Source organism: Chlorocebus sabaeus, chromosome X (assembly GCF_047675955.1).
Source record: "Chlorocebus sabaeus isolate Y175 chromosome X, mChlSab1.0.hap1, whole genome shotgun sequence".
NCBI classification, from domain to species: domain Eukaryota; kingdom Metazoa; phylum Chordata; class Mammalia; order Primates; family Cercopithecidae; genus Chlorocebus; species Chlorocebus sabaeus.
This window is the reverse complement of record NC_132933.1, coordinates 46,504,608-46,526,247: the sequence shown is the minus strand read 5'-3', so window position 1 is coordinate 46,526,247 and position 21,640 is coordinate 46,504,608. Positions and strand designations below refer to the sequence as shown.

General features: G+C 37.2%; 1 protein-coding gene across 1 annotated transcript in view; it reads left to right on the top strand.

Annotated features, from left to right (window-relative positions):
* The window catches only part of TBC1D8B (TBC1 domain family member 8B), a 66,649-nt gene that overhangs the window by 39,395 nt on the left and 5,614 nt on the right, over nt 1-21,640 (top strand). The window contains exons 12-20 of the mRNA XM_007992470.3: nt 1,223-1,508; nt 2,723-2,852; nt 3,402-3,500; nt 15,526-15,594; nt 15,759-15,999; nt 16,760-16,825; nt 18,330-18,413; nt 19,441-19,497; nt 20,590-20,687. Coding sequence (XP_007990661.2) covers nt 1,223-1,508; nt 2,723-2,852; nt 3,402-3,500; nt 15,526-15,594; nt 15,759-15,999; nt 16,760-16,825; nt 18,330-18,413; nt 19,441-19,497; nt 20,590-20,687 — 1,130 coding nt within the window. The remainder of the gene's footprint in view (nt 1-1,222; nt 1,509-2,722; nt 2,853-3,401; nt 3,501-15,525; nt 15,595-15,758; nt 16,000-16,759; nt 16,826-18,329; nt 18,414-19,440; nt 19,498-20,589; nt 20,688-21,640) is intronic.

Sequence of the window (21,640 nt, the reverse complement as noted above, 5' to 3'; positions counted from 1 at the left end):
GATGTACATTTCTTTTCTAAACAATTCTAGTGTCTCTTGTCTAATTACTAATAAAATAGAAGGACTGATGAATTCAGTTGTGGTATAAAATGCAAGCAATATCAAAATGTCACATTCACTGACATTCTCAAAAGAAGAGCTTTTTGTACTGAATGTATAGTCGGAAAGATTGTTTAATATGTTGCTTTTTAAAATAAAATACCTGGTCTGTTTCTTAACAAAAAAGGAAACATTAAGTTTATAAGCTCTATATTGCTAAAACAATGGTGATCTCAAGTATCAAGAGCTACTGGTGAATTTTTGTAGTTTCTTGATGGGAGAGAGATTTCAATCAGCTTAAAATCTCCACATTTGTATGAATTATATAGATAATTTGCAAGATTTCAAAGAAGGATGAAGTTCTTAGTTTGTTAATTGTATATATTTTTAATTTTAATTTTTTTTTTTTTTTTTTTTTTTTTTTGAGATGGAGCCTTCCTCTGTCACCCAGGCTGGAGTGCAGTGGCACCATCTTGGCTCACTGCAAGCTCTGCCTCCCAGGTTCACGCCATTCTTCTGCCTCAGCCTCCCAAGTAGCTGGGACTACAGGTGCCCGCCACCACGCCTGGCTAATATTTTTTTTTTTTTTTTTTTTTTTTAGTAGAGACGGGGTTTCACCATGTTAGCCAGGATGGTCTCAATCTCCTGACCTCGTGATCTGCCCGCCTCAGCCTCCCAAAGTGCTGGGATTACAAATGTGAGCCACCGTGCCTGGCCAATATTTTCTTTAGTCATCAAATATTTACAGATCTGTGACCCCTCACCTTAAAACTTATGGATGGTCTCTTCTTTGTACCGTAATAGGCTTTCAGGATTGTGGTTAGGTCATTGATTGTACTGTCTTTCATTATAATTATTTGTGTATTTATCTTGAGTTGTGCTAGCTATTAAACTCCCTGAACATGAGACTATTTCATTAATTGGTATAGCTCTTATAATAACTAGTACAGGTCTCTGCATATAATAAAGACTCAATAAATAACTCCAAGTGATTTGAATTGTGTTTCTGAAGTACATGACACTACTAGCAGTTAGATGTATAAAATACAGAAAAGGTTCTGAAAGAGTTCATAATTTAAGGAAGAAAAATGAGATACATCAGCATGCTAATAGAAGTGGGGAGGTATGGAAACAAGTCCTTTTGAAAAATGTTTATTTTTAAACTTCTTTTGATACTCTCTAGGTGCCTTGGTGGATCAGGCAGTCTTTGAAGAACTTATCAGGGATCACCTTCCTCAGCTGACAGAACACATGACTGATATGACATTCTTTTCCTCAGTTTCTCTCTCTTGGTTTCTCACACTTTTTATTAGTGTGCTACCTATTGAAAGTGCAGTGAATGTGGTGGACTGTTTCTTCTATGATGGAATAAAGGCCATTTTGCAACTGGGATTGGCAATACTTGACTATAATTTAGACAAACTGCTGACTTGTAAAGATGATGCTGAAGCTGTGACAGCTTTGAACAGGTATTGTAAGAACCATAACATTTAAATCTGAAGGAAATTTGAGAAATGATGTTGTTCAATCCCCATGTTTTACAGAGGAAACTGAGCCCTAGAAATTTCAATTTGCCTGACATTACAAAACCACTTGAATGAAACAGCTATGCCTAAAGTCCAGTCCTCTATCTCCAGAAAAAAATACAGCAAGAATAAATCACTTTGAAGTGAACTACTAAATTATGTACACATTTACACTAATATTGTTGATTCAGTATGCTAGGACTTTCATATTCCCAGTTTGAGCTATAAAGTGTCTATGTAGAAGTAGTTCGAGCAGGAAAAGGGTAGTTGATAATGTTAAATATCCAGTGGTTGGGAAGTTATTCTGGTTTCTATGTGGTTGCAGGTGGGTTGAACTTTATTTTCCTAGTAACTTTTGTATGGATGCTATTTTGTATTGGAGCACATGTGTTGTATGTGTGTGTATGTGTGTATGCTAAATGAATAAATATTTGAATGGGCAACTATCGTAATGCCACATGAAATCCCATTATATACAGAATAAAATACAAACATCTTACTCTGGCATTCAGAACTCTGTGGTAAGGGCTCAGTCTACCTTTCTTCACTTATTTCCCCCTATACGCTTCTACATACCCTATATTCCACTCTTACTGGGCTATGTGGTATTTGCCAATTACTCTGAGTCTGTTTGCTTCCTTCAAAACCCCAAATGATTCCTTCACTATCCCATTTCCCTCACCCATGCCCTCCTAACGCTCAACCATCTTCAAACTCCACTTCTTGACCGGGCGCGGTGGCTCATGCCTGTAATCCCAGCACTTTGGGAGGCCGAGGCAGGCAGATCACCTGAGGTCCAGAGTTCAAGACCAGCCTGGCCAACATGGCAAAACCCCATCTCGACTAAAAATACAAAAATTAGCCAGGCATGTTGATGGGTACCTGTAATCCCAGCTACTTGGGAAGCCGAGGCAGGAGAATCATTTGAAATCAGGAGACGGAGGTTGCAGTGAGCCAAGATTGTGCCATTGCATTCCAGCCTGGGTGACAGAGCAAGACTCCATCTCAAACACAAAAACAAGTTCCACTTCTTCATGAGACCTTCTCTTGTCCTTTCAGTTGAAAGTAACCTCTACCTAGGGAGAAATTAGGTGTCATTTCTCTGCTTTAATAATGGTAGTTCCACTAATTATTGTATTACTATCACTTTTCAATAGGTTCTTTGACAATGTCACTAATAAGGATAGTCCATTGCCTTCAAATGTTCAGCAGGGTTCAAATGTGAGTGATGAAAAAACCAGTCATACTAGAGTGGATATTACAGATTTGATTAGAGAATCAAATGAGGTAAGTTTTTTCATGCCATAAATATATTACCTAGCATATTTTAAATGATTGAACTATGGCATATCTCTAGTGGTATATTAAGTGTAAGATAATAACGCAAGTAGACATACAACTTAAAATCCAACTTAACTTTTAAAATGAGTTTTGTGAACTGTTCCTAGGTTGTGTAACCTCCTCTGTCTCAATTTGTTTTTCATTAAATGAAATTAAATTCACTTGCTTTCGCAAATAATGACTACTTTAAACATCTATCTCTGTATCAAAAGGTGAATTATTCTCATTATTATTATTATTCACTTCTTAGAGATTACGAATTTTACCCATATTTTTGTACTTAGTCTATGTACATAGTAGATGGAATTCTCTCCAGTGAATATATTTAAAAACTGAACGTGGGAGGTGAAAATTTGCAAAATCATTGAACAATCAGGAAATTACCTAGAAATAGAATCAAGGCCTCCAAGAATTGAGTCTGATAAAACTGAATTGTAAAAGAAGAAGTGGATGTTTATTATGAATGAATATCTACTGAAATCATATCTCTTGCAGAAATATGGTAATATTCGCTATGAAGATATACACAGTATGCGCTGTCGAAATAGGTTGTATGTGATACAGACCCTAGAGGAAACAACAAAACAGAATGTGGTAAGTATACAACCAACTGGGAAAAACCAGTTGGAGTAATTTTTTTCTTTAACTTTCTTTAGAAATTATCATTCTGGGCAAATAAAAAGGACTAAACTTTTGAGCTAGATCCTTGCCAAGGTTTAGCCTATGGTAAATTATTTTTTAGAGAAAATAAATTATTTTCTTCAGGTTGAATTATGTTGCCTTCTCCAACATGTTTTGTACTATTTGACCTTCAAGACCACTGAGACAGGGTCTCGCTTTGTTGCCTAGGCTGGAATGCAGCGGCATGATCATGGCTCACTGTAGCCTCTACCTCCTGGGCTCAAAAACTCCTTCTTCCTCAGCCTACTGAGGAGCTGGGACTGCATGCACACACCACCATGCCTGGCTGATTTTTTAAATTTTGTTTTAGAGATAGGGTCTCAGTGTGTTTCCCAGGCTGTCTCAAACCCATGGACTCAAGAGATCCTCCTTGCCTAGGCCTCCCAAAGTGTTGGGATTACAGGCGTGAGCTACCACACCTAGCCTGCAGCTAAGTGTTGAATGCTATCATGTTGGCATTTAAGCATAACATTTTTGTGATGTGCTGCATCAGTAAGAACAGCTGATCTACACAGTAGTCAGTGCTCCAACGAATATTATTATCCTTGGATACCTAAAGTAAATACTATGTTTTAAATACTTGTCTTTTTAATATTTGGATGGCTCCATAAGCAGCTGTTAATATTGGTTGCCTTTGGTGAATCGGATTAATAGATTGCTGGTCAGAAGGAGGAGAGTTTTACTTTGCTGTTTATATTCTTCTATACTGTTTGAGCTTTTATCATGGCTATGTGTTGTTTTGTAAACCTACTTGCTTAAAGGCCAAGGTCCTCAGAGATACAAATCTGGGAAGACTAACATTTCTGAAGATTCCAGGTTTAGATTTCAATTGAATAATTCAGTGAGGTTACTGTGACATGGTTAGCATAGGGCCCCTTGTTTTAGTTTTTATATGTTAGCATTTTTTTTTTTAATTTACTGAAGTAATACATGCTCACTGTAAATAATTTAAGCATTACGTCAATGTAAAAAGTAGATTCCCCACCCCAGAAGTAAACATCTTAAAATAATTTGGCATATATCCTTTCAGATCTTTTCTCTAGGTGTCTGCACACATACATGTGTATTGGAAGGATATAGTTTTTGAAATGAGATCATACCAGTCACTTTGCTTTGCAACTTTTTTCATTCAGAAATAGATCATGGTTATTGAATATCAGTAAATATAGATCTACCTCACTCTTCCTAATGCATTGAATAGTGTACCATAATATGGATATGCTATAAATTACTCATTATTGATGTACATTTAATATGTCTCCCTTTTTTGCTCTTACAAATAATACTGTATGTAAACATTCTTGTATATATATTCTTTGCAAGATAGATATCTGGAAGTGGAAGCTGGGTAAAAGGGTATGCCCATTTAAAATTTGACAGGTCCCTGCCAAATTATGCTTCAAAAGATTTTGCCAAATTGTAATCCCACCAGCAGCCTGTAAGAATGTCCCTTTCCCCACATTCTCACTAACACCAGATATTTAAAATCTTGAATTTGTTGGCCAGGCATGGTGGCACACACTCGTAGTCCCAGCTGCTTAGGAAGCTGAGATGGGAGGATCACCTTGAGCCTGGGAGTTCCAGGCTACATTGAGCTATAATCATGCCACTGCACTTCAGCCTAGGCAACAGAGCCAGACCTTGTCTCTAAAGCAAACAAAACAAAATCTTTAATTTGTGCCAATGTGATAGCTCAAATATCACTTTTCATTTAAGGTTTCAATTCACTGATCACATATGTTTATTAGCCTTTTTAATTTAGTCTCTTAATTGCCTATTCATAGCCTTTGCCTATTTTTCTATGAGATTGTCTTAAGTATTGATTTGTAGGAGCTCTTTTGACTATTAGTAGTACTAGTTCTTTGTCAGCTATATTTGTGGCCTAATATTTCCTCCTAGTCTTATTATTTCTTTCATTATCTTTATAATGTCTTTCAGATTATACAAGTTACAAATTTTCATGAAGTCTTTCTCTTTTTTGTTACATGGTATCTAGGTTTCATATCAAACTTAGCAAGCTTTCCCTATTTAAAATTACATAAATTATAAAAATATTTTTTCATATTGGCTTATAGTACTGGTATTGCTTTTTTAACATTTAGAACGTTAATACACCTAGAGTATATTTTTGTGTATTATGTAATATTATGTTTTTTCCAACTGAAATCACTCATTTTGTAAAAACCAATTATTAAATAGTTTATTTAACCCACAGTACTCTACTTTTTTCATATGCTAAATTCTTACGTACATACATGGGCTTTATTTCTGGACTTTCTTTTTTTGTTACTACAACAGTACCACACTGTTTCAGTTACTGTAGTTTGTCTATTTTGAAATCTGTTAAGGCTTTTATTCATTGTAACAATCTGTCTTTTTAAATGTTCTTTAGTAAGCATTTTTAGTTTTCATCATGTAGGTCTTACACATTTCTTTTGGGTTTATTCTACCCCTATATATTTTGTGGTTTTGCTGCTAATATGAATGAGATCATTTTTCCTTTACATTGCCTAATTGTTTATTGGCTGTGTGTGTAAAAGTTATTGATTTGGGTATGTTGCTTTTCTAAGTGGTCGCATTATTGACTCTCATTAATTGTACTATTTTTTTAGTTGACCTCGAATTTTCTGAATAGACAAGCATGTCATTTCCAGTCTTAGAATTTTGACCCTTCCTAACATTTATACCTCTTTTCTTTTTTCTGTGTTATTGCATTAGGTAGGATCTTCAGAGAATTATTGAATAATAGCAGTAGAAGCAGGCTTCCTTGTTTTTTTGTTTTGTTTTGTTTTTTGTTTTTGTTTTTGTTTTTGTTTTTGTTTTTGTTTTGAGAATGAGTCTCACTCTGTCACCCAGGCTGGAGTACAGTGGCACAATCTCGGCTCACTGCAACCTCCACCTCCTGAGTTCAAGCAATTCTGCCTCAGCCTCCCTAGTAGCTGGGATTACAGGTGCCTGCCACCATGCCCAGCTAATTTTTGTATTTTTAGTAGAGATGGGATTTCACCATGTTGACTAGGCTGGTCTCAAACTCTTGAGCTCAGGTGATCCACCCACCTCGGCCTCCCCAAGTGCTGGGTTTGCAGGCATGAGCCACCACACCCAGCTGCACGTTTTTTATATAGGTAAATTATGTGTCACAGGGTTTCATGTACAGATTATCTCATCACACAGGTAATAAGAATGGTACTCAATAGGTAGTTTTATGATCTTCACCCTTCTCCTACCCTCCATACTCATGTAGGCCCCTGTGTCTATCGTTCCCCTCTTTGTGTCCATGTGTACTCAATGTTTATCTCCCACTTATAAGTGAGAACATGCAGTATTTGGTTTTCTTTTCCTCTGTTAGTTCACTTAGTATAACGATCTACAGCTCCATCCATGTTGCTCCAGAGAACATAATACTGTTCTTTTATATGGCTGCATAATATTCCATGGTATATATTGACAACATTTTCTTTTTTTTTTTTTTTTTTTTTTTGAGACGGAGTCTCACTCTGTCGCCCAGGCTGGACTGCAGTGGCCGGATCACAGCTCACTGCAAGCTCCGCCTCCCGGGTTTATGCCATTCTCCTGCCTCAGCCTCCCAAGTAACTGGGACTACAGGCGCCCACCACCTCGCCCGGCTAGTTTTTTGTATTTTTTAGTAGAGACGGGGTTTCACGGTGTTAGCCAGGATGGTCTCAATCTCCTGACCTCGTGATCCGCCCGTCTCGGCCTCCCAAAGTGCTGGGATTACAGGCTTGAGCCACCGCGCCCGGCGACAACATTTTCTTTATCCAGTCTACCATTGATGGGCATCTAAGTTGATTCCATGTCTTTGCTATTGCGAATAATGCTGTGACATACATACATATGCATGTGTCTTTATGGTAGAATAATTTATACTCCTTTAGGTATATGACCAGTAATGGGATTTCTGAGTTGAATGGTAGTTCTCTGTTATTTGTGATATCTTCAAACTGCTTTCCACAGTGGCTGACTTAATTTACATTTCCACCAGCAGTGTATAAGCATTCCCTTTACTCCACAACCTCACCAGCATCTTGTTATTTTTTGATTTTTTAATAATCACCATTCTGATTGTGTGAGATGATATCTCATTGTGATTTTGATTTGCATTTCTCTAATGATTAGTGATGTTGAGCATTTTTTCATACGCTTGTTGGCTGCATGTAGGTCTTCTTTTGAAAAGTGTCTGTTCATGACCTTTGCCCACTTTTTTGTGGAGTTGTTTGATTTTTGGTTTTATTTATTTATTTTTTTATTTTTATTTTATTTTTTTTTTTTGACAGAGTCTTGTTCTGTCTCCGAGGCTGAAGTGCAGTGGCACGATCTTGGCTCACTGCAAGCTCCACCTCCCGGGTTTACGCCATTCTCCTGCCTCAACCTCCCAAGCAGCTGGGACTACAGGCATGTGCCACCACGCCCGGCTGATTTTTTATAGTTTTGGTAGAGACAGGGTTTCACTGTGTTAGCCAGGATGGTCTCAATCTCCTGACCTCGTGATCCACCCACCTCGGCCTCCCAAAGTGCTGGGATTACAGGCGTGAGCCACCATGCCTGGCCTGGTTTTTAATTTTTTAAGTTCCTATGGATTCTGGATATTAGACCTTTGTCAGATGCATAGTTTGCAAATATTTTCTCCCATTCTGTAGGTTGTCTGTTTACTCTGTTGCTAGTTTCTTTTGTTGTGCAGAAGCTCTTTAGTTTAATTAGTCCCATTTGTCAAATTTTATTTTTGTTGCAATTGCTTTTGGCATCTTTGTCGTGAAATCTTTGCCACCGCCTATGTCTAGAATGGTACTCCCTAGGTTTTCTTCAAGGCTTTTTACAGTTATACATTTTATATTTAAGTCTTTAATCCATCTTGAGTTGATTTTTGTATATGGTGAAAGGTAGGGATCTAGTTTCAATCTTCTACATATGGTTAGCCAGTTATCCCAGCACCATTTATTGAATAGGGTGTCCTTTCCCCATTGCTTGTTATTGTTGACCTTGCTAAAGATCAGATGGTTGTAGGTGTGCAGCTTTATTCCTGGGCACTTCATTCTGTTCCGTTAGACTATATGTGTTTTTGTACCTGTACCATGCTGTTTTGGTTACTGTAGCCTTGTAGTATAGTTTGAAGGTGAATAACGTGATGCCTCTAGCTTTGTTCATTTTGCTTAGTATTGCTTTGGCTATTTGGGCTCCTTTCTGGTTCCATATGAATTTTCTGTAATCGTTTTTTCTAATTCTGTGAAGAATGTCATTGGTAGTTTGATAGGAATAGCACAGAATCTGTAAATTGATTTGGTTGGTATGGCCTTTTTAACAATATTGATTCTTCCTATCCATGAGCATGGAATATTTTTCATTAGCTTGTGTCACCTCTGATTTCTTTGAGCAATGTTTTGTAATTCCCATTGTAGAGACCTTTCACCTCCATGGTTATTGTATTCCTAGGTATTTTATTCTTTTTTTGGCTATTGTGAGTAGGACTGAGTTCTTGATTTGGCTCTCAGCTTGGACAATGTTGGTACATAGAAATGCTACTGATTTTTGTATATTGATTTTTGTATTCTGAAACTTTGCCAAAGTTGTTTACTAAATCTAGGAGCTTTCGGGCTGAGACTATGGGGTTTTCTACATATAGAATCATATCATCTGCAAATAGAAATAGTTTGACTTCCTCTCTTCCTATTTGGATGCCTTTTATTTCTTTCTCTTGTTCTGGCTAGGACTGTCCATACTATGTTGAACCAGAGTGGTAAGAGGGGGCATCCTTGTCTTCTAGTTCTCAAGGGGAATGCTTCCAGCTTTTACCCATTCAGTATGATTTTGGTTGTGGATTTGTCATAAATGGCTCTTATTATTTTGAAATATAGTTCTTCAATGCCTAATTTGTTGAGGCTTTTTAACATGAAGGGATGTTGAATCTTATTGAAAGCTTTTTCTGCATCTATTGAGATGATCGTGTGGTTCTTAGTTCTGTTTTTGTGATGAATCACATTAATTGATTTGTGTATGTTGAACCAACCTTGTATCCCAGGGATAAAGCATACTTGACCATGGTGGGTTAGCATTTTGATGTGCTGCTAGATTTGGTTTGCTAGTAGTTTGTTGAGGATTTTTGCATCTGTTCTCCTCGAGGATATTGACCTGAAGTTTTCTCTTTTTTTGTTGTGTCTCTGCCAGTTATTGGTAGCAGAATGATACTAGCCTAATAGAATGAGTTAAGGAGGAGTCATTTCTCCTCAATTTTTTGGAATAGTTTCAGTAGGAATGGTACCAGCTCTTCTTTATATGTCTGGTAGAATTTGGCTGTGAATCCATCTGGTCCTGGGCTTTTTATGATTGGTGTTTTTTGTTTTTTGTTTTCTGATTCAATTTTAGAACTTGCTTTTGGTCTGTTCAGGGTTTCAATTTCTTCCTGGTCCAATCTTGGCAGGTTGTGTGTTTCCAGGAATTTGTCATTTCTTCTAGGTTTTCTAGTTTGTGTGCATAGAGGTGTTCATAGTAGTCTCTGAGGGTATTTTTTGTATTTCTGTGGGGTCAGTGGTAATGTCTCTTTGTCATTTCTGATTGTGTCTATTTGTATCATCTCTTGTTTCTTTATCAGTTTAGCTAGTGTTCTATCAGTCTTACTTATTCTTTTAAATAGCCAAGTCATGAATTCATTGATCTTTTATATGGCTTTTCATGTCTTGATTTCATTCAGACCAGCTCTGATTTTGGTAATTTCTTGTCTTCTGCTAGCTTTGGGGTTGGTTTATTCTTGTTTTCCTAGTTCCTCTAGGTGTGATGTTAGGTTGTTAATTTGAGATCTTTCTAACTTTTTGATGTGAGCATTTATGCTATAAACTTCCTTCTTAACACTGCTTTAACTGTGTACCAGAGATTCTGATATGTTTTATCCTTATTCTCATTAGTTTTAAATAATTTCTTGATTTCTTCCTTAGTTTCATTGCTTACCCAAAAGTCATTCAGGTGCAGATTGTTTAATTTTTATGTGATTATATGGTTTTGAGCAATCTTCTTAGTGTTTATTTTCATTTTTATTATGCTATGGTCCAAGAGTATAGTTGTTATGATTTTGGGTTTTTTGAATTTGCTGAGGATTGTTTTATGTCTGATTGTGTGGTTAATTTTAGAGTATGTGCCATGTGCAGATGAGAAGAATATATTCTGTTGTTTTTGGGGGGAAAAGTTATGTAGATGTCTGTTAGGTCCATTTGGTCAAGTGTTGAGTTCAGGTCCCAAATATCTTTTTTAGTTTTCTTCCTTGATGATATGTCTAATACTGTCAGTGGGGTGTTGAAGTCCCCCACTATTATTGTGTAGTTATCTAAGTCTCTTTATAGGCCTCTAATAACTTGTTTCATGAATCTGAGTGCTGCTGTGTTGACTGCATATATATTTAAGATAGTTGTCTTCTTGTTGACTTGAACCCTTTACCATTATATAATTCCTTTTTTGTTTTGTGGTGGTGTTGTTGTTGGCCTAAAGTCTGTTTTGTCTGAAATCATAATAGCAACCCCTGCTTTTTTCTGTTTTCCATTTGCTTGGTAGATTCTTCCTCATCCTTTTACTTTGAGGCTTTGGATGTCATTGCATGTGAGATGGGTCTCTTGAAGACATCATACAGTTGCATCTCACTATCTTATCCAACTTGCCACTCTGTGCCTTTTAATTAGGGCAGTCTGGTTACATTCTGGTTAGTCTGTTTACATTCAAGGTTAATATTAATATATGTAGATTTGATCCTGTCATCATGTTGTTAGCTGATTATTATGCAAAATTGATTGATTGTGTAGTTGCTTTATTGTGTCAATAGTCTATGTACTTAAGTGTGTTTTTGTAGTGGCTGATAATCGTCTTTCCTTTCCATATTTAGCACTCCTTTTAAGATCTCTGGTAAGGCAGATCTAATGAACATGAATTCCCTTTGCATTTGCTTGTCTGAGAAGGATCTTATTTCTCCTTTGCTTATGAAGCTTAGTTTGGCTGAATACGAAATTCTTGGCTGGAGTTTCTTTTCTTTAAGAATGCTGAATATAGGCTCTCAATCTTTTTTGCCTTGTAGCATTTCTGATGAATAGTACACTGTTAGGCTAATGGGATTTCCTTTTTAGGCGACCTGCTCCTTACCTCTAGCTGCCTTTAATATTTTTTCTTTCATTTTGACCTTGGAAAATCTGATGACTGTGTGACTTTGGGATGGTCATCTTATATAGTATCTTGCAGGGGTTCTCTGCATTTCCAGAATTTAATGTTGGCCTGTCTAGCAAAGTTGGGGAAATGTTCATTTATTTTTGTCTAAGCTAATTCAGAGAACCAGTCTTCGAGTTCTGAGATTCTTTCCTCAGCTTGGTCTATTCTGTTGTTAATGCTTGTGATAGTATTATGAAATTCTTGTAGTAAGTTTTTCAGCTCTATCAGATCAGTTTGATTCTTTCTTAAAATGGTCATTTCGTCTTTCACCTCCTGTATCATTTTATTGTGTTCCTTTGATTCCTTGGATTGGGTTTCAACATTCTCCTGAATCTCGATGATCTTCATTTCTATGTATATTCTGAATTATATGTCTGTCATTTCAGCCATTTCAGCCTAGCTAAGAACCACTGCTGGGGAACTAGTGCAGTTGTTTGGAGGTAAGGTGACATTCTGGTTTTTTGAGTTGCCAGAGTTCTTGTGCTGATTCTTTCTCATCTGCGTGAGCTGATATTCCTTTAATCTCTGAAGTTGTTTTCCTTTGGATGGGTCTTTTTTTTTTTTTTTGGCTTTTATCTTCTTTGATGCCCTTGGGGGTTTGATTGTGGTATAAGGTGGGTTCAGTTGACTGACTTTGATTTTGAAGATTTCAGATGGCCAAAGCTCACCTGAGCTTTCCTGAGATGAGTGCACTACCTCTGTGGGGCTGGTACCAGACCCCCAGCTTTGTTCTCCGGGCCCTTGGGGCTAGGAACCTGCTCTGCCAGAGAGGCCGAGGTGTTCCCAGTCCATTGGCTTCAACACTGCAGTGGAGGTGCTAGCCAAAACACTTAATCGGGATGGTGGCAGTGGAATCCATGCTTGCTCGTGCATGCCAGCATCTGTAGCAGGGTGGCAGCGTACACATGCATTGGCTCAGACTGGGTGCCGGTAGGAGCCTTTACCTTAGTTTTCACAGGTGGTATATACTGGCAGAGTATTTTAGTGTTGTGTTTTGGGCTGCAATCCAGTAGGTGGCACTTAAGAGTGTTAGCCAGCAGATGGCTTCTTGCTCTGCTGCATGGCTCTGGGGTAGTGGTCTGTGATTGGGGGCAGGGAGATGGCCCATTCACCTAGTCCACCCCTGGGCCTTGGAGGAACCCCCTCCAATTACTGGCTTCATGCCCACATTTCTTTTGTTGGGTGCTCTGGTTCACAGGGCTCCCTTAGGTAGGAGCCACAGTTGGCAAACAGGTCTTATCCTTACTGAGTCGGCCCTGTGGAGGGAGGCACACACCACCCCTCTATCAACCTGCGAACCTGGGTGTCTCATCTCTGAGTGATGCTTGGGCACCACCTAAACCAGAAAGTCCCGCCCAGCTAGAAGCTGCGGGGGTGAGTAGTGTCACCTCATCTGCTGTCCAAGTGCATCCCGAGGGTACCCGGGGTTGCAACTGCCAGCAGAGTTTAGGCAGAAGCTGGACCACTGGGCTGGAAGCTCTAACAGGCATCGCCCACCTGGCTACCAGTGGTGGACTTTGGTGGGGTCACCTGCCCTGCCTTTTGGGTGTTTCCAGGGACAGCAGGATATTGCAGCCACTGGCTGAGTTCAGGCAGAAGCGGGACATCTGGGCTGGAAGCTCTAGCAGGTGTTGCCCGCCTGGCTACCAGTGGCAGGAGTGGGTGGGGTCATCCACCCTGCCAGGAGTGGGTGGGGTCGTCCGCCCTGCCGTGTAGGTGTTTCATGGGACAACAGGAGGCTGCAGCCTCTGGCTGATTTCAGGCAGAAGCAGGAGTGCTGGGTTGGAAGCTGGCACCAAGCCTTGTCTGGTGAGGAGGGTGGACCAATCTTACTGCTCCCAGGCATCATGACTGTGGCCTCTATTGGGTCTGTGGCGCTAGTGTTGGTCTGTTCCGGGATCCGAGGCTTGTAGAGGTCCCCTTGGACTTAAGAGTTGCCGCCACAAACTGTCTGGGTGGCTCTCTGCCTCAGTTTAGAGGTGAGGTGGGAGGATGAGAGTCGTGAGTAGGGGGTTAGGGCAGGGGGATTCTCCCATTCCCAGCCTTACACAGATCCCCATAGAGAGTGTGAATTACCCTTTCTCGTATTGGGGAGCTTCTCCTGACTCAACATTGATGCCAGATAGGCTACTGCCCAGCTTCACTCCTCTCTGCTCTCTGTGTACCCTTGCTGCTTTGATGGTTCCCAGTGTGGTTTCTTAGATGGTCGGCTTTTAGGGTCAGTGTTCACTAAACCCTTTGTTTCCCCTCCATAAGAGAGCAGCACCCATTATCTGCTTCTAGTTTGCCATATTGGCCCATCCCATGCTGGGCACCTTTTTTTTTTTTTTTTTTTAGACAGGTTTTTAGACAGTCTCACTCTGTCGCCCAGGCTGGAGTACAGTAGCATGATCTCGGCTCACTGCAACCTCTGCCTCCCAGGTTCAAGTGATACTTGTACCTCAGTCTCCCAAGTAGCTGGGATTATAGGCGTACGCCACCACACCTGGCTAATTTTTGTATTTTTAGTAGAGACAGGGTTTCACCATGTTGGCCAGGCTGGTCTTGAACTCCTGGCCTCAAGTGATCTGCCTGCCTCAGCCTCCCAAGTGCTGGGATTACAGGCGTGAGCCACCATGCCCCTGCTGGGCACTTTAAATGACCTCTGTATCCATGCTTAAATTACCCACTTCTCAATGATAGTCATTTGTGATTTCTTTCATCTCACTTGCCAGAAATTTGTCCATCTTATTGATTTTTTTCAATAAACCAACTCTTAATTTTATTTACTGAGTCTACTGGGTTTTTTTTTTTTTAAATTTTCCCTATTTCCTCAATTCTAGCTTTTTTCTTTACCTTTGCTTTCAAATTTCTTAGATACCATGATTGTACCATTATTGTATCACTTGTTGAGTTGTATCACTTGTTGAGTCCCTGGGCTCATTCGGCAAATAGAGACTCACTAGCTTTATGGACATTCAGATTGTTGGATGAAAACTCTGATTGCCTTATAAACTTCAAAAAATTCTCCTCTGCAATTGGTAAGATGATTTTTTTAAGCAAAAAAAAAAAAAAAAAAGTGCTCCTAGAAATACTTAGTACTGCCTATTATTGCCAATTTAGTCAGATTATATCACCATGGGTTACAGTGTGTTTAGCTTTAGTAATAAATGAACCCTTTTCTGCATTTGTTACTAAATCTAAGTATTTTGATATTATTTTCCCCAACCCTTTCAGAAAAGCAGGCTGTTAGATGTGAGTGTTTTAAGGGTTAACATAAGGAAGTGCTTCTTCTTCATGGAACAGGATAAAATTACATATTTTCTAAGCTTATTACTTATTGGATTATGTTTTTTGGCATAGATAGGGAATGTACATCTCCCAATGCCTTTGAAGTATTTAATGGCAACCTCACGTGATAACTAGATATGCTGCTTATGTGGCAAGAGAGGAATATATGGAATAAGACTTAGAATAGTGTTACTTATATTTATAGACATTAAGTGGCTGTCCTTTGGCAGTGATTTCTGAGTATGAAGAGATGAATAGCAAAGTACATATTAGAGTAGAATTGAACTAGTCTACTACTACTTTTTAAAAGGATAAAATAGATGATAACTTTATAACATAACTTTTTTTCATTTAAGAAGTTAAAAGACAAATATTTTCTTCTAGCAGAGAGAGACTCTAAGTAAATTCAAAGAGAATTTCTTTATTGCAATGTTAAATTCTGTGTACTAAATTGCTTTTAATCTTTTTAAAGTTGCGTGTTGTATCACAAGATGTGAAATTGAGCCTTCATGAATTGGATGAACTTTATGTCATCTTTAAGGTACTGTTGTTCTTTTTTAAATGAAAAATAAAGCTTTTTTAGCAGAATTGTATCACAGCCATTCTAAATTATTTTTATCTTTATTTTAGCAGACATGGTTTTTAAAATCTTCCAAAATTACTTTTTCTAATTAGTAACTTTCCCTTTTTATTTATTTTTAATAGAAAGAGCTGTTTTTATCTTGTTATTGGTGTTTGGGTTGTTCCGTATTGAAGCATCATGACCCCAGTCTGCCATATTTGGAACAGTATCAGATTGACTGCCAGCAGTTCAGAGCGTTGTATCACTTGTTGAGTCCCTGGGCTCATTCGGCAAATAGAGACTCACTAGCTTTATGGACATTCAGATTGTTGGACGAAAACTCTGATTGCCTTATAAACTTCAAAGAATTCTCCTCTGCAATTGGTAAGATGATTTTTTTAAGTTACAAAAAAAAAAAAAAAAAAGTGCTCCTAGAAATACTTAGTACTGCCTATTATTGCCAATTTAGTCAGATATATCACCATGGGTTACAGTGTGTTTAGTAATAAATGGACCCTTTTCTGCATTTGTTACTAAATCTAAGTATTTTGATATTATTTTCCCCAATCCTTTCAGAAAAGCAAGCTGTTAGGTGTATTTTAAGGGTTAACATAAGGAAGACAACGTCCCAATTTTCCCACACTCAGATGTATGGGTACTACAGAAGGACTCCCTCCCCGGCCCCGCCACCGACCTCCCCATAAAAATTCAACCACATAGCCTAGAAGAGTGGTAGATAAATACCCAGCAAACATGTTGTACCTACAGATAGTCAAGATGTTGTACCTATAGACATTATTCCTTTGCTTTTCCAGATACCCCAGCATGCTTTCTTATTGGGCATCACCCCTTGAAGATCAGTTCTGTCTTCCACAGGCCTCATTCAAAAGAAAAGAGAAATCTGAGATTGGGGGAAAGGAGCTAGGAAAGAGAGCATTTTACTTTTTTGATAAAGAGTATTTTGCTTATACAATTATACACTTGAAGGAGAGCATCTGACTGACTAGGTGGTTAATTGTTAGCTTAAGTAACAGGTTTCTAAATCCTAATTTTTGACTAATATCTGTATCTTAATCTTTGTTGCTGAAATTGATTCAATGTTCTTTAGATACATGATTATTTACAATTGAATTTTATTGAACAGACATAATGTACAATGGAAGTTTTACTGAGAAGCTTAAGCTGCTTTTTAAGCTACATATTCCTCCAGGTAAGAGTTTACCAGTCTTTAATGATGTACAGCAGGAATTTATTCCATTTTAACAAATATAATTACAGATTTTTTTAACAACTAAACTAATTTTCAACATGATATAAGATCGTTGCTTCATTGTGGCCCTCAAATTATATTATGACTACTTTTGCTAATATAGATACAGTGATCTTCTATGGAAGAGATCCTGTGTAACATATGGGCCCACAAGTTTCCTTCCTGTTAGTAGTCAATTTAATGATAAAGTTTGTATATAAGAATTACATATCATTTGCTTGTTGGTATAATGTTGAATTGTTGTTGTTGTCATTAGAGTGGAAATTAACTTTAGACAAATTGCCAAACTCGCAAAATACTACAAATTATTCAGAAAAATGGGACAAGGCAGCAGGGATATTAAACATTTTAAAAAGGAAGCACAATAAAAGCTATCATGTATTAAGCACTTGCTCTGACAAGATATTAACTTTACATGCATTTTTTAAATGTTATTCTCACAATATCCCTGATAGGTGGTATTATCCTTCCAATTTTGATGATAAGGAAACTGAGAGCTGGAAAGATTAAAATTTGCCAAAGATCACATCGCTAATAAATTGCATAGCAAACTGAAGTCTAACTCCAAAGCTCACATTTCTTTATATTCTTCCGTACTACTTCAAAATTACCACACCATTCAGTTTACTTGTTTTTCCCACTGATCTGAAGAGGATGCCTTGCCAAGGCCTGATCCCTACTTTGTGAAAACAGTCTTAGGCTTTAAACTGAAGGAGCATTGCAAAAAGTACCTTTTAACCGAGATTGGGTAATTCACAAAAACAAACAGCACCTCATAATTTGTTTAAAGCTACACCTGGGATCCCTTTTCAGCTTTTCTCAGGATAGCCAGGAAATATTCTTTACCAGACCAACAAGCTAAAGGCCATCTTTAACCCTTCACACACTCAAATCACAAACACAGTATTAAAAGCAAAAGACAAATCACCTAAAAATTTAATTATAAAAGCAGTTTAGAATGTTTAATATTGTCATCAACTATGCTTTTAACAGAGAGATAAAAAATAGGAAAAACATTATTTACCTGTTAAAGCACAGGTAGGAAGTAAACTAAAGCACCCAACTTTCTGTTTTCCTTATTATTGAAGATGTTTTTTTAAATGGCTGAAGTCACATTTTCAGAGATTTCTAAATGCCAGATTTAAACAATTTCAACTTTTAATAGCTCTTGGAAAACAATTAAAACAACAAGTAGGAAAAATAATAGAACTCAAAATGATCAAGTACTTCTTTCATTTACTATATTTTATATATATTATGTATATTACAGTATAATTACTATATATTACAGTAGAGTAGAACCACCTCTACATTTCTTCACTTACATCTTTCTTATACAGAAACTCTTTAACACCCAGTTCCCAGATTTTCCTGACCCATTATGAACCTCATCTCTGCCCCTGGTTGTTAATAAATGTAATTTGGGTTATTTATATGTTTTCAGCTTATACTGAAGTGAAATCTAAGGATACTTCAAAAGGAGATGAACTTTCCAAGGAAGAATTACTTTATTTCAGCCAGCTCCATGGTAAATACCTGTTTAAAACTTTAACTGTTTTGATGATTAGTCACCCATAAAGATCTTGTTGACTTAGATATACTTTACCCAGCTAAAATTGGGCTTCATTTTACCTTATGCTTCTTTTGTATTACCACAGCACTTAGCATGGTCCATAAATGTTTGACCGGTTAACCATATTGCATTTTGGGACTTTGATTTATGGAATTTCTTGCTTATTGGAGACTCAAAAAAGTATTTTGTTTCTACTTATGTTGCAGAAATTTCTAAAATGTGTTAGATCATTTTCATGCCTTGATAAAATACAATAGAATATTTGATGATTGAAGGTCATAGCTATTTTTCAAACAGTGAATACTTATTATAAATCACTGTAGGTGTAGGAGACAGGGATGAGTCTGTCTCCAAGACAAAATTTAAAGTGATATGAGCTTATTTTTGTGTCCTTTAGTTTATTTTCATAAATATTCAATGTCCTATAGAGGGATGAACCCTGATTAATGTATATTTGTGGTTATTATATGTTAAAGTGTTTGAACATTAAGTTTGAAGGGACCTTACAAATCTCTTCCTTTTATAGATAAAGGCAAGTCAAGTCTCTTCCTTTTATAGATAAAAGCACTGAGGCCCAGAGAGAAGTGACTTGTGCAAGGTTTCACAGTGAGTTATTGCCACAGTCAGGGCTTTGTAGCACACTCTTCTGACTTCCAGTATGTGCTTTTTTCCACCTGATAATAAAAGTAATATAACTTTATTTAAAGAAAGTCACAAAGAAGAAAATACTACTCAGAAATAAATACTTAGTATTTGGTATACTTCCTTCTAAGATTTTTTAAAATATGGATTTCCCCCCGGTGTTCTTTTTACTGTGAAAGTTTTGGAATATTTTGTCTTCTGATGATAGGTCAAGTCAGCTAAAATTTGTTTGCAGAACTGAATAATGTAATGTGCTTATATGTCTATACGAAACATTATTTTACTTTCAAAGAGTATTTGTTAAACATCTTACAGAATGCAATTGCATCTTTTCTTCTAGTTTCCAAGCCTGAAAATGAGAAGGAAGAAGAATCAGCAAAACACAGCCCTGAAAAAGGTACTATGATCTAGGAGTTATCATTTAATTTATTTAGTTATTGTTTATGTAAATAAGGATAGCTACAAAGGGGGAAAAGATGGATTCCTTTTAAAGGCTATTGATGTCTCAGAAATTATAGAAAATATGATAGTAAATGACCCATATTCATTTAATTTTATTATTTTAAAAAGATTTATTTTTAATTTCAAAAGTAATAGATAATTCTTGGAAAAGAAATTCAGACAGTACATAAGTCCTTTTGCCTTCACTCAACCCTACCCGAAAACATTTTTGCCTATATCCTTTTCAGATCTATTTCTGTGTATACACAACATATGCAGACATCTCTCTTTTTAAAACAAAAATCCATAAGTACTGTTTTATAATTTCCTTTTTTGATTTTGCAATATATCATGGACATCTGTTTATTTGTTTGTTTGTTTTGAGATGGAGTCTTGCTCTGTCACCCAGGCTGGAGTGAAGTAGCATGATCTCAGCTTACTACAACCTCCGCTTCCCAGATTCAAGTCATTTTCCTGCTTCAGCATTCCGAGTAGCTGGAACTACAGGCACCTGCCACCACACCCGGCTAATTTTCATATTTTTAGTGGAGACAGGGTTTCACCATGTTGGCCAGGCTGGTCTCAAACTCCTGGCCTCAGGTGATCTGCCCGCCTTGGCCTCCCACGGTGGTGGGATTACAGGTGTGAACCGCCGTGCCCAGCCCACTTTGGTACAATATATGCATATTAAGAACATAATATAGAAGCTGTTTTAAACTTAATAATATACATGAGAATGAATACATAAAATTTGCATTATTAAGTCGGGGTGTATTGTTTTAATCTAAATATGTCCTTTCTCCCTCTCTCGCCACATCTTCACTAGTTCCTAACCTTCCCAAAGTAAACGTTTTAGTCTAAACAGGAATGGGAAAAGTATTCTCAGAGCCAGTGGGTGAAATGAAAGGAATTTCAGATCATTTCCTGGATTAAAAAAAAATAGACTCATATCTCAGTGAAATACCTTTTAATCATAATTATTATTTTTGAAATTTGAGAAAGTATAGTGGGCTGTTCCTTATGAAATGGTTTTACTCCCTTTCTTCAGGCAAAGGGAAAATTGATATTCAAGCATATCTAAGTCAATGGCAAGATGAGCTTTTCAAAAAAGAAGAAAACATTAAGGATTTACCAAGAATGAATCAGGTATAGCATTTTCAAAAAGAAAATTCTAAGTTCTTGCTTTTTTGTATGAATGTGGGTGTAACCTCTAAAATAGCTAACATGCTATTCCCAAAATAGTTAAATAATCTATGTATTATCTAAGTTTCAGATGAGCATGGAACAGTGGGAAGAAATTTTTTAATGATTTTTTTTTTATTTTTAACACTTAAATGTGTCTAGTGTTTCAGAGAATTCTTCTGCTATGACATGCACCTATAGAAAAAACATATGTGTAATATATTTCCAACTTTATTGGAAATGTTAATTTATTCAGTAAACATTTGTTTACTGTCTACCAGATACCAAACCCAATGCTAGGTACTGGGAATGATAAATTACTGAGATGGGTCACACCCTGGTTCCTACTGATCTTATATCCAAACATAATCTTAAGTTCCTCTTTTTCTTATACACTGCCTAATCAAAATATGTTCTTTTTTAAATTAAAATCTGGTTAGTACAGATACGGAGGATCCCGAGAACTTTACCAAAATGAAAACTGTCAAACAACTTCATATTTTTCAGTGGACTGTATCATTTGACAATTGAATAAGTACTTTCTAAAATGAGTCAGTATGACATATTTATTCTAGAATTATTATAAATGAACAGTACTATTGTTTAGGGAAAAATTCTCTCAAAGTACCTTTTTTCCTCTACTCTCACACCACAACAATAACAATCATCAACATAGAAGAAAACATCTGTGGCCAAATGTGTGGGGGTTTTCCCCACCACCAAGCAGTAGATACCAGCTGAGTGTCCTCCAATTAAATTCCAACACTATCTACCTAGAAATAGTATGAGATCCCACAGGTTGAGTGTTCAGTCCCCAAGACCGCTCTCTCCTTTCCCCCAGTAACAAGTCTGATCTCCTGAACTTCTGGCTGACCAACTTCAAGTTGGGGTTCCCACTATCCCTTCTTTGAGTTTGA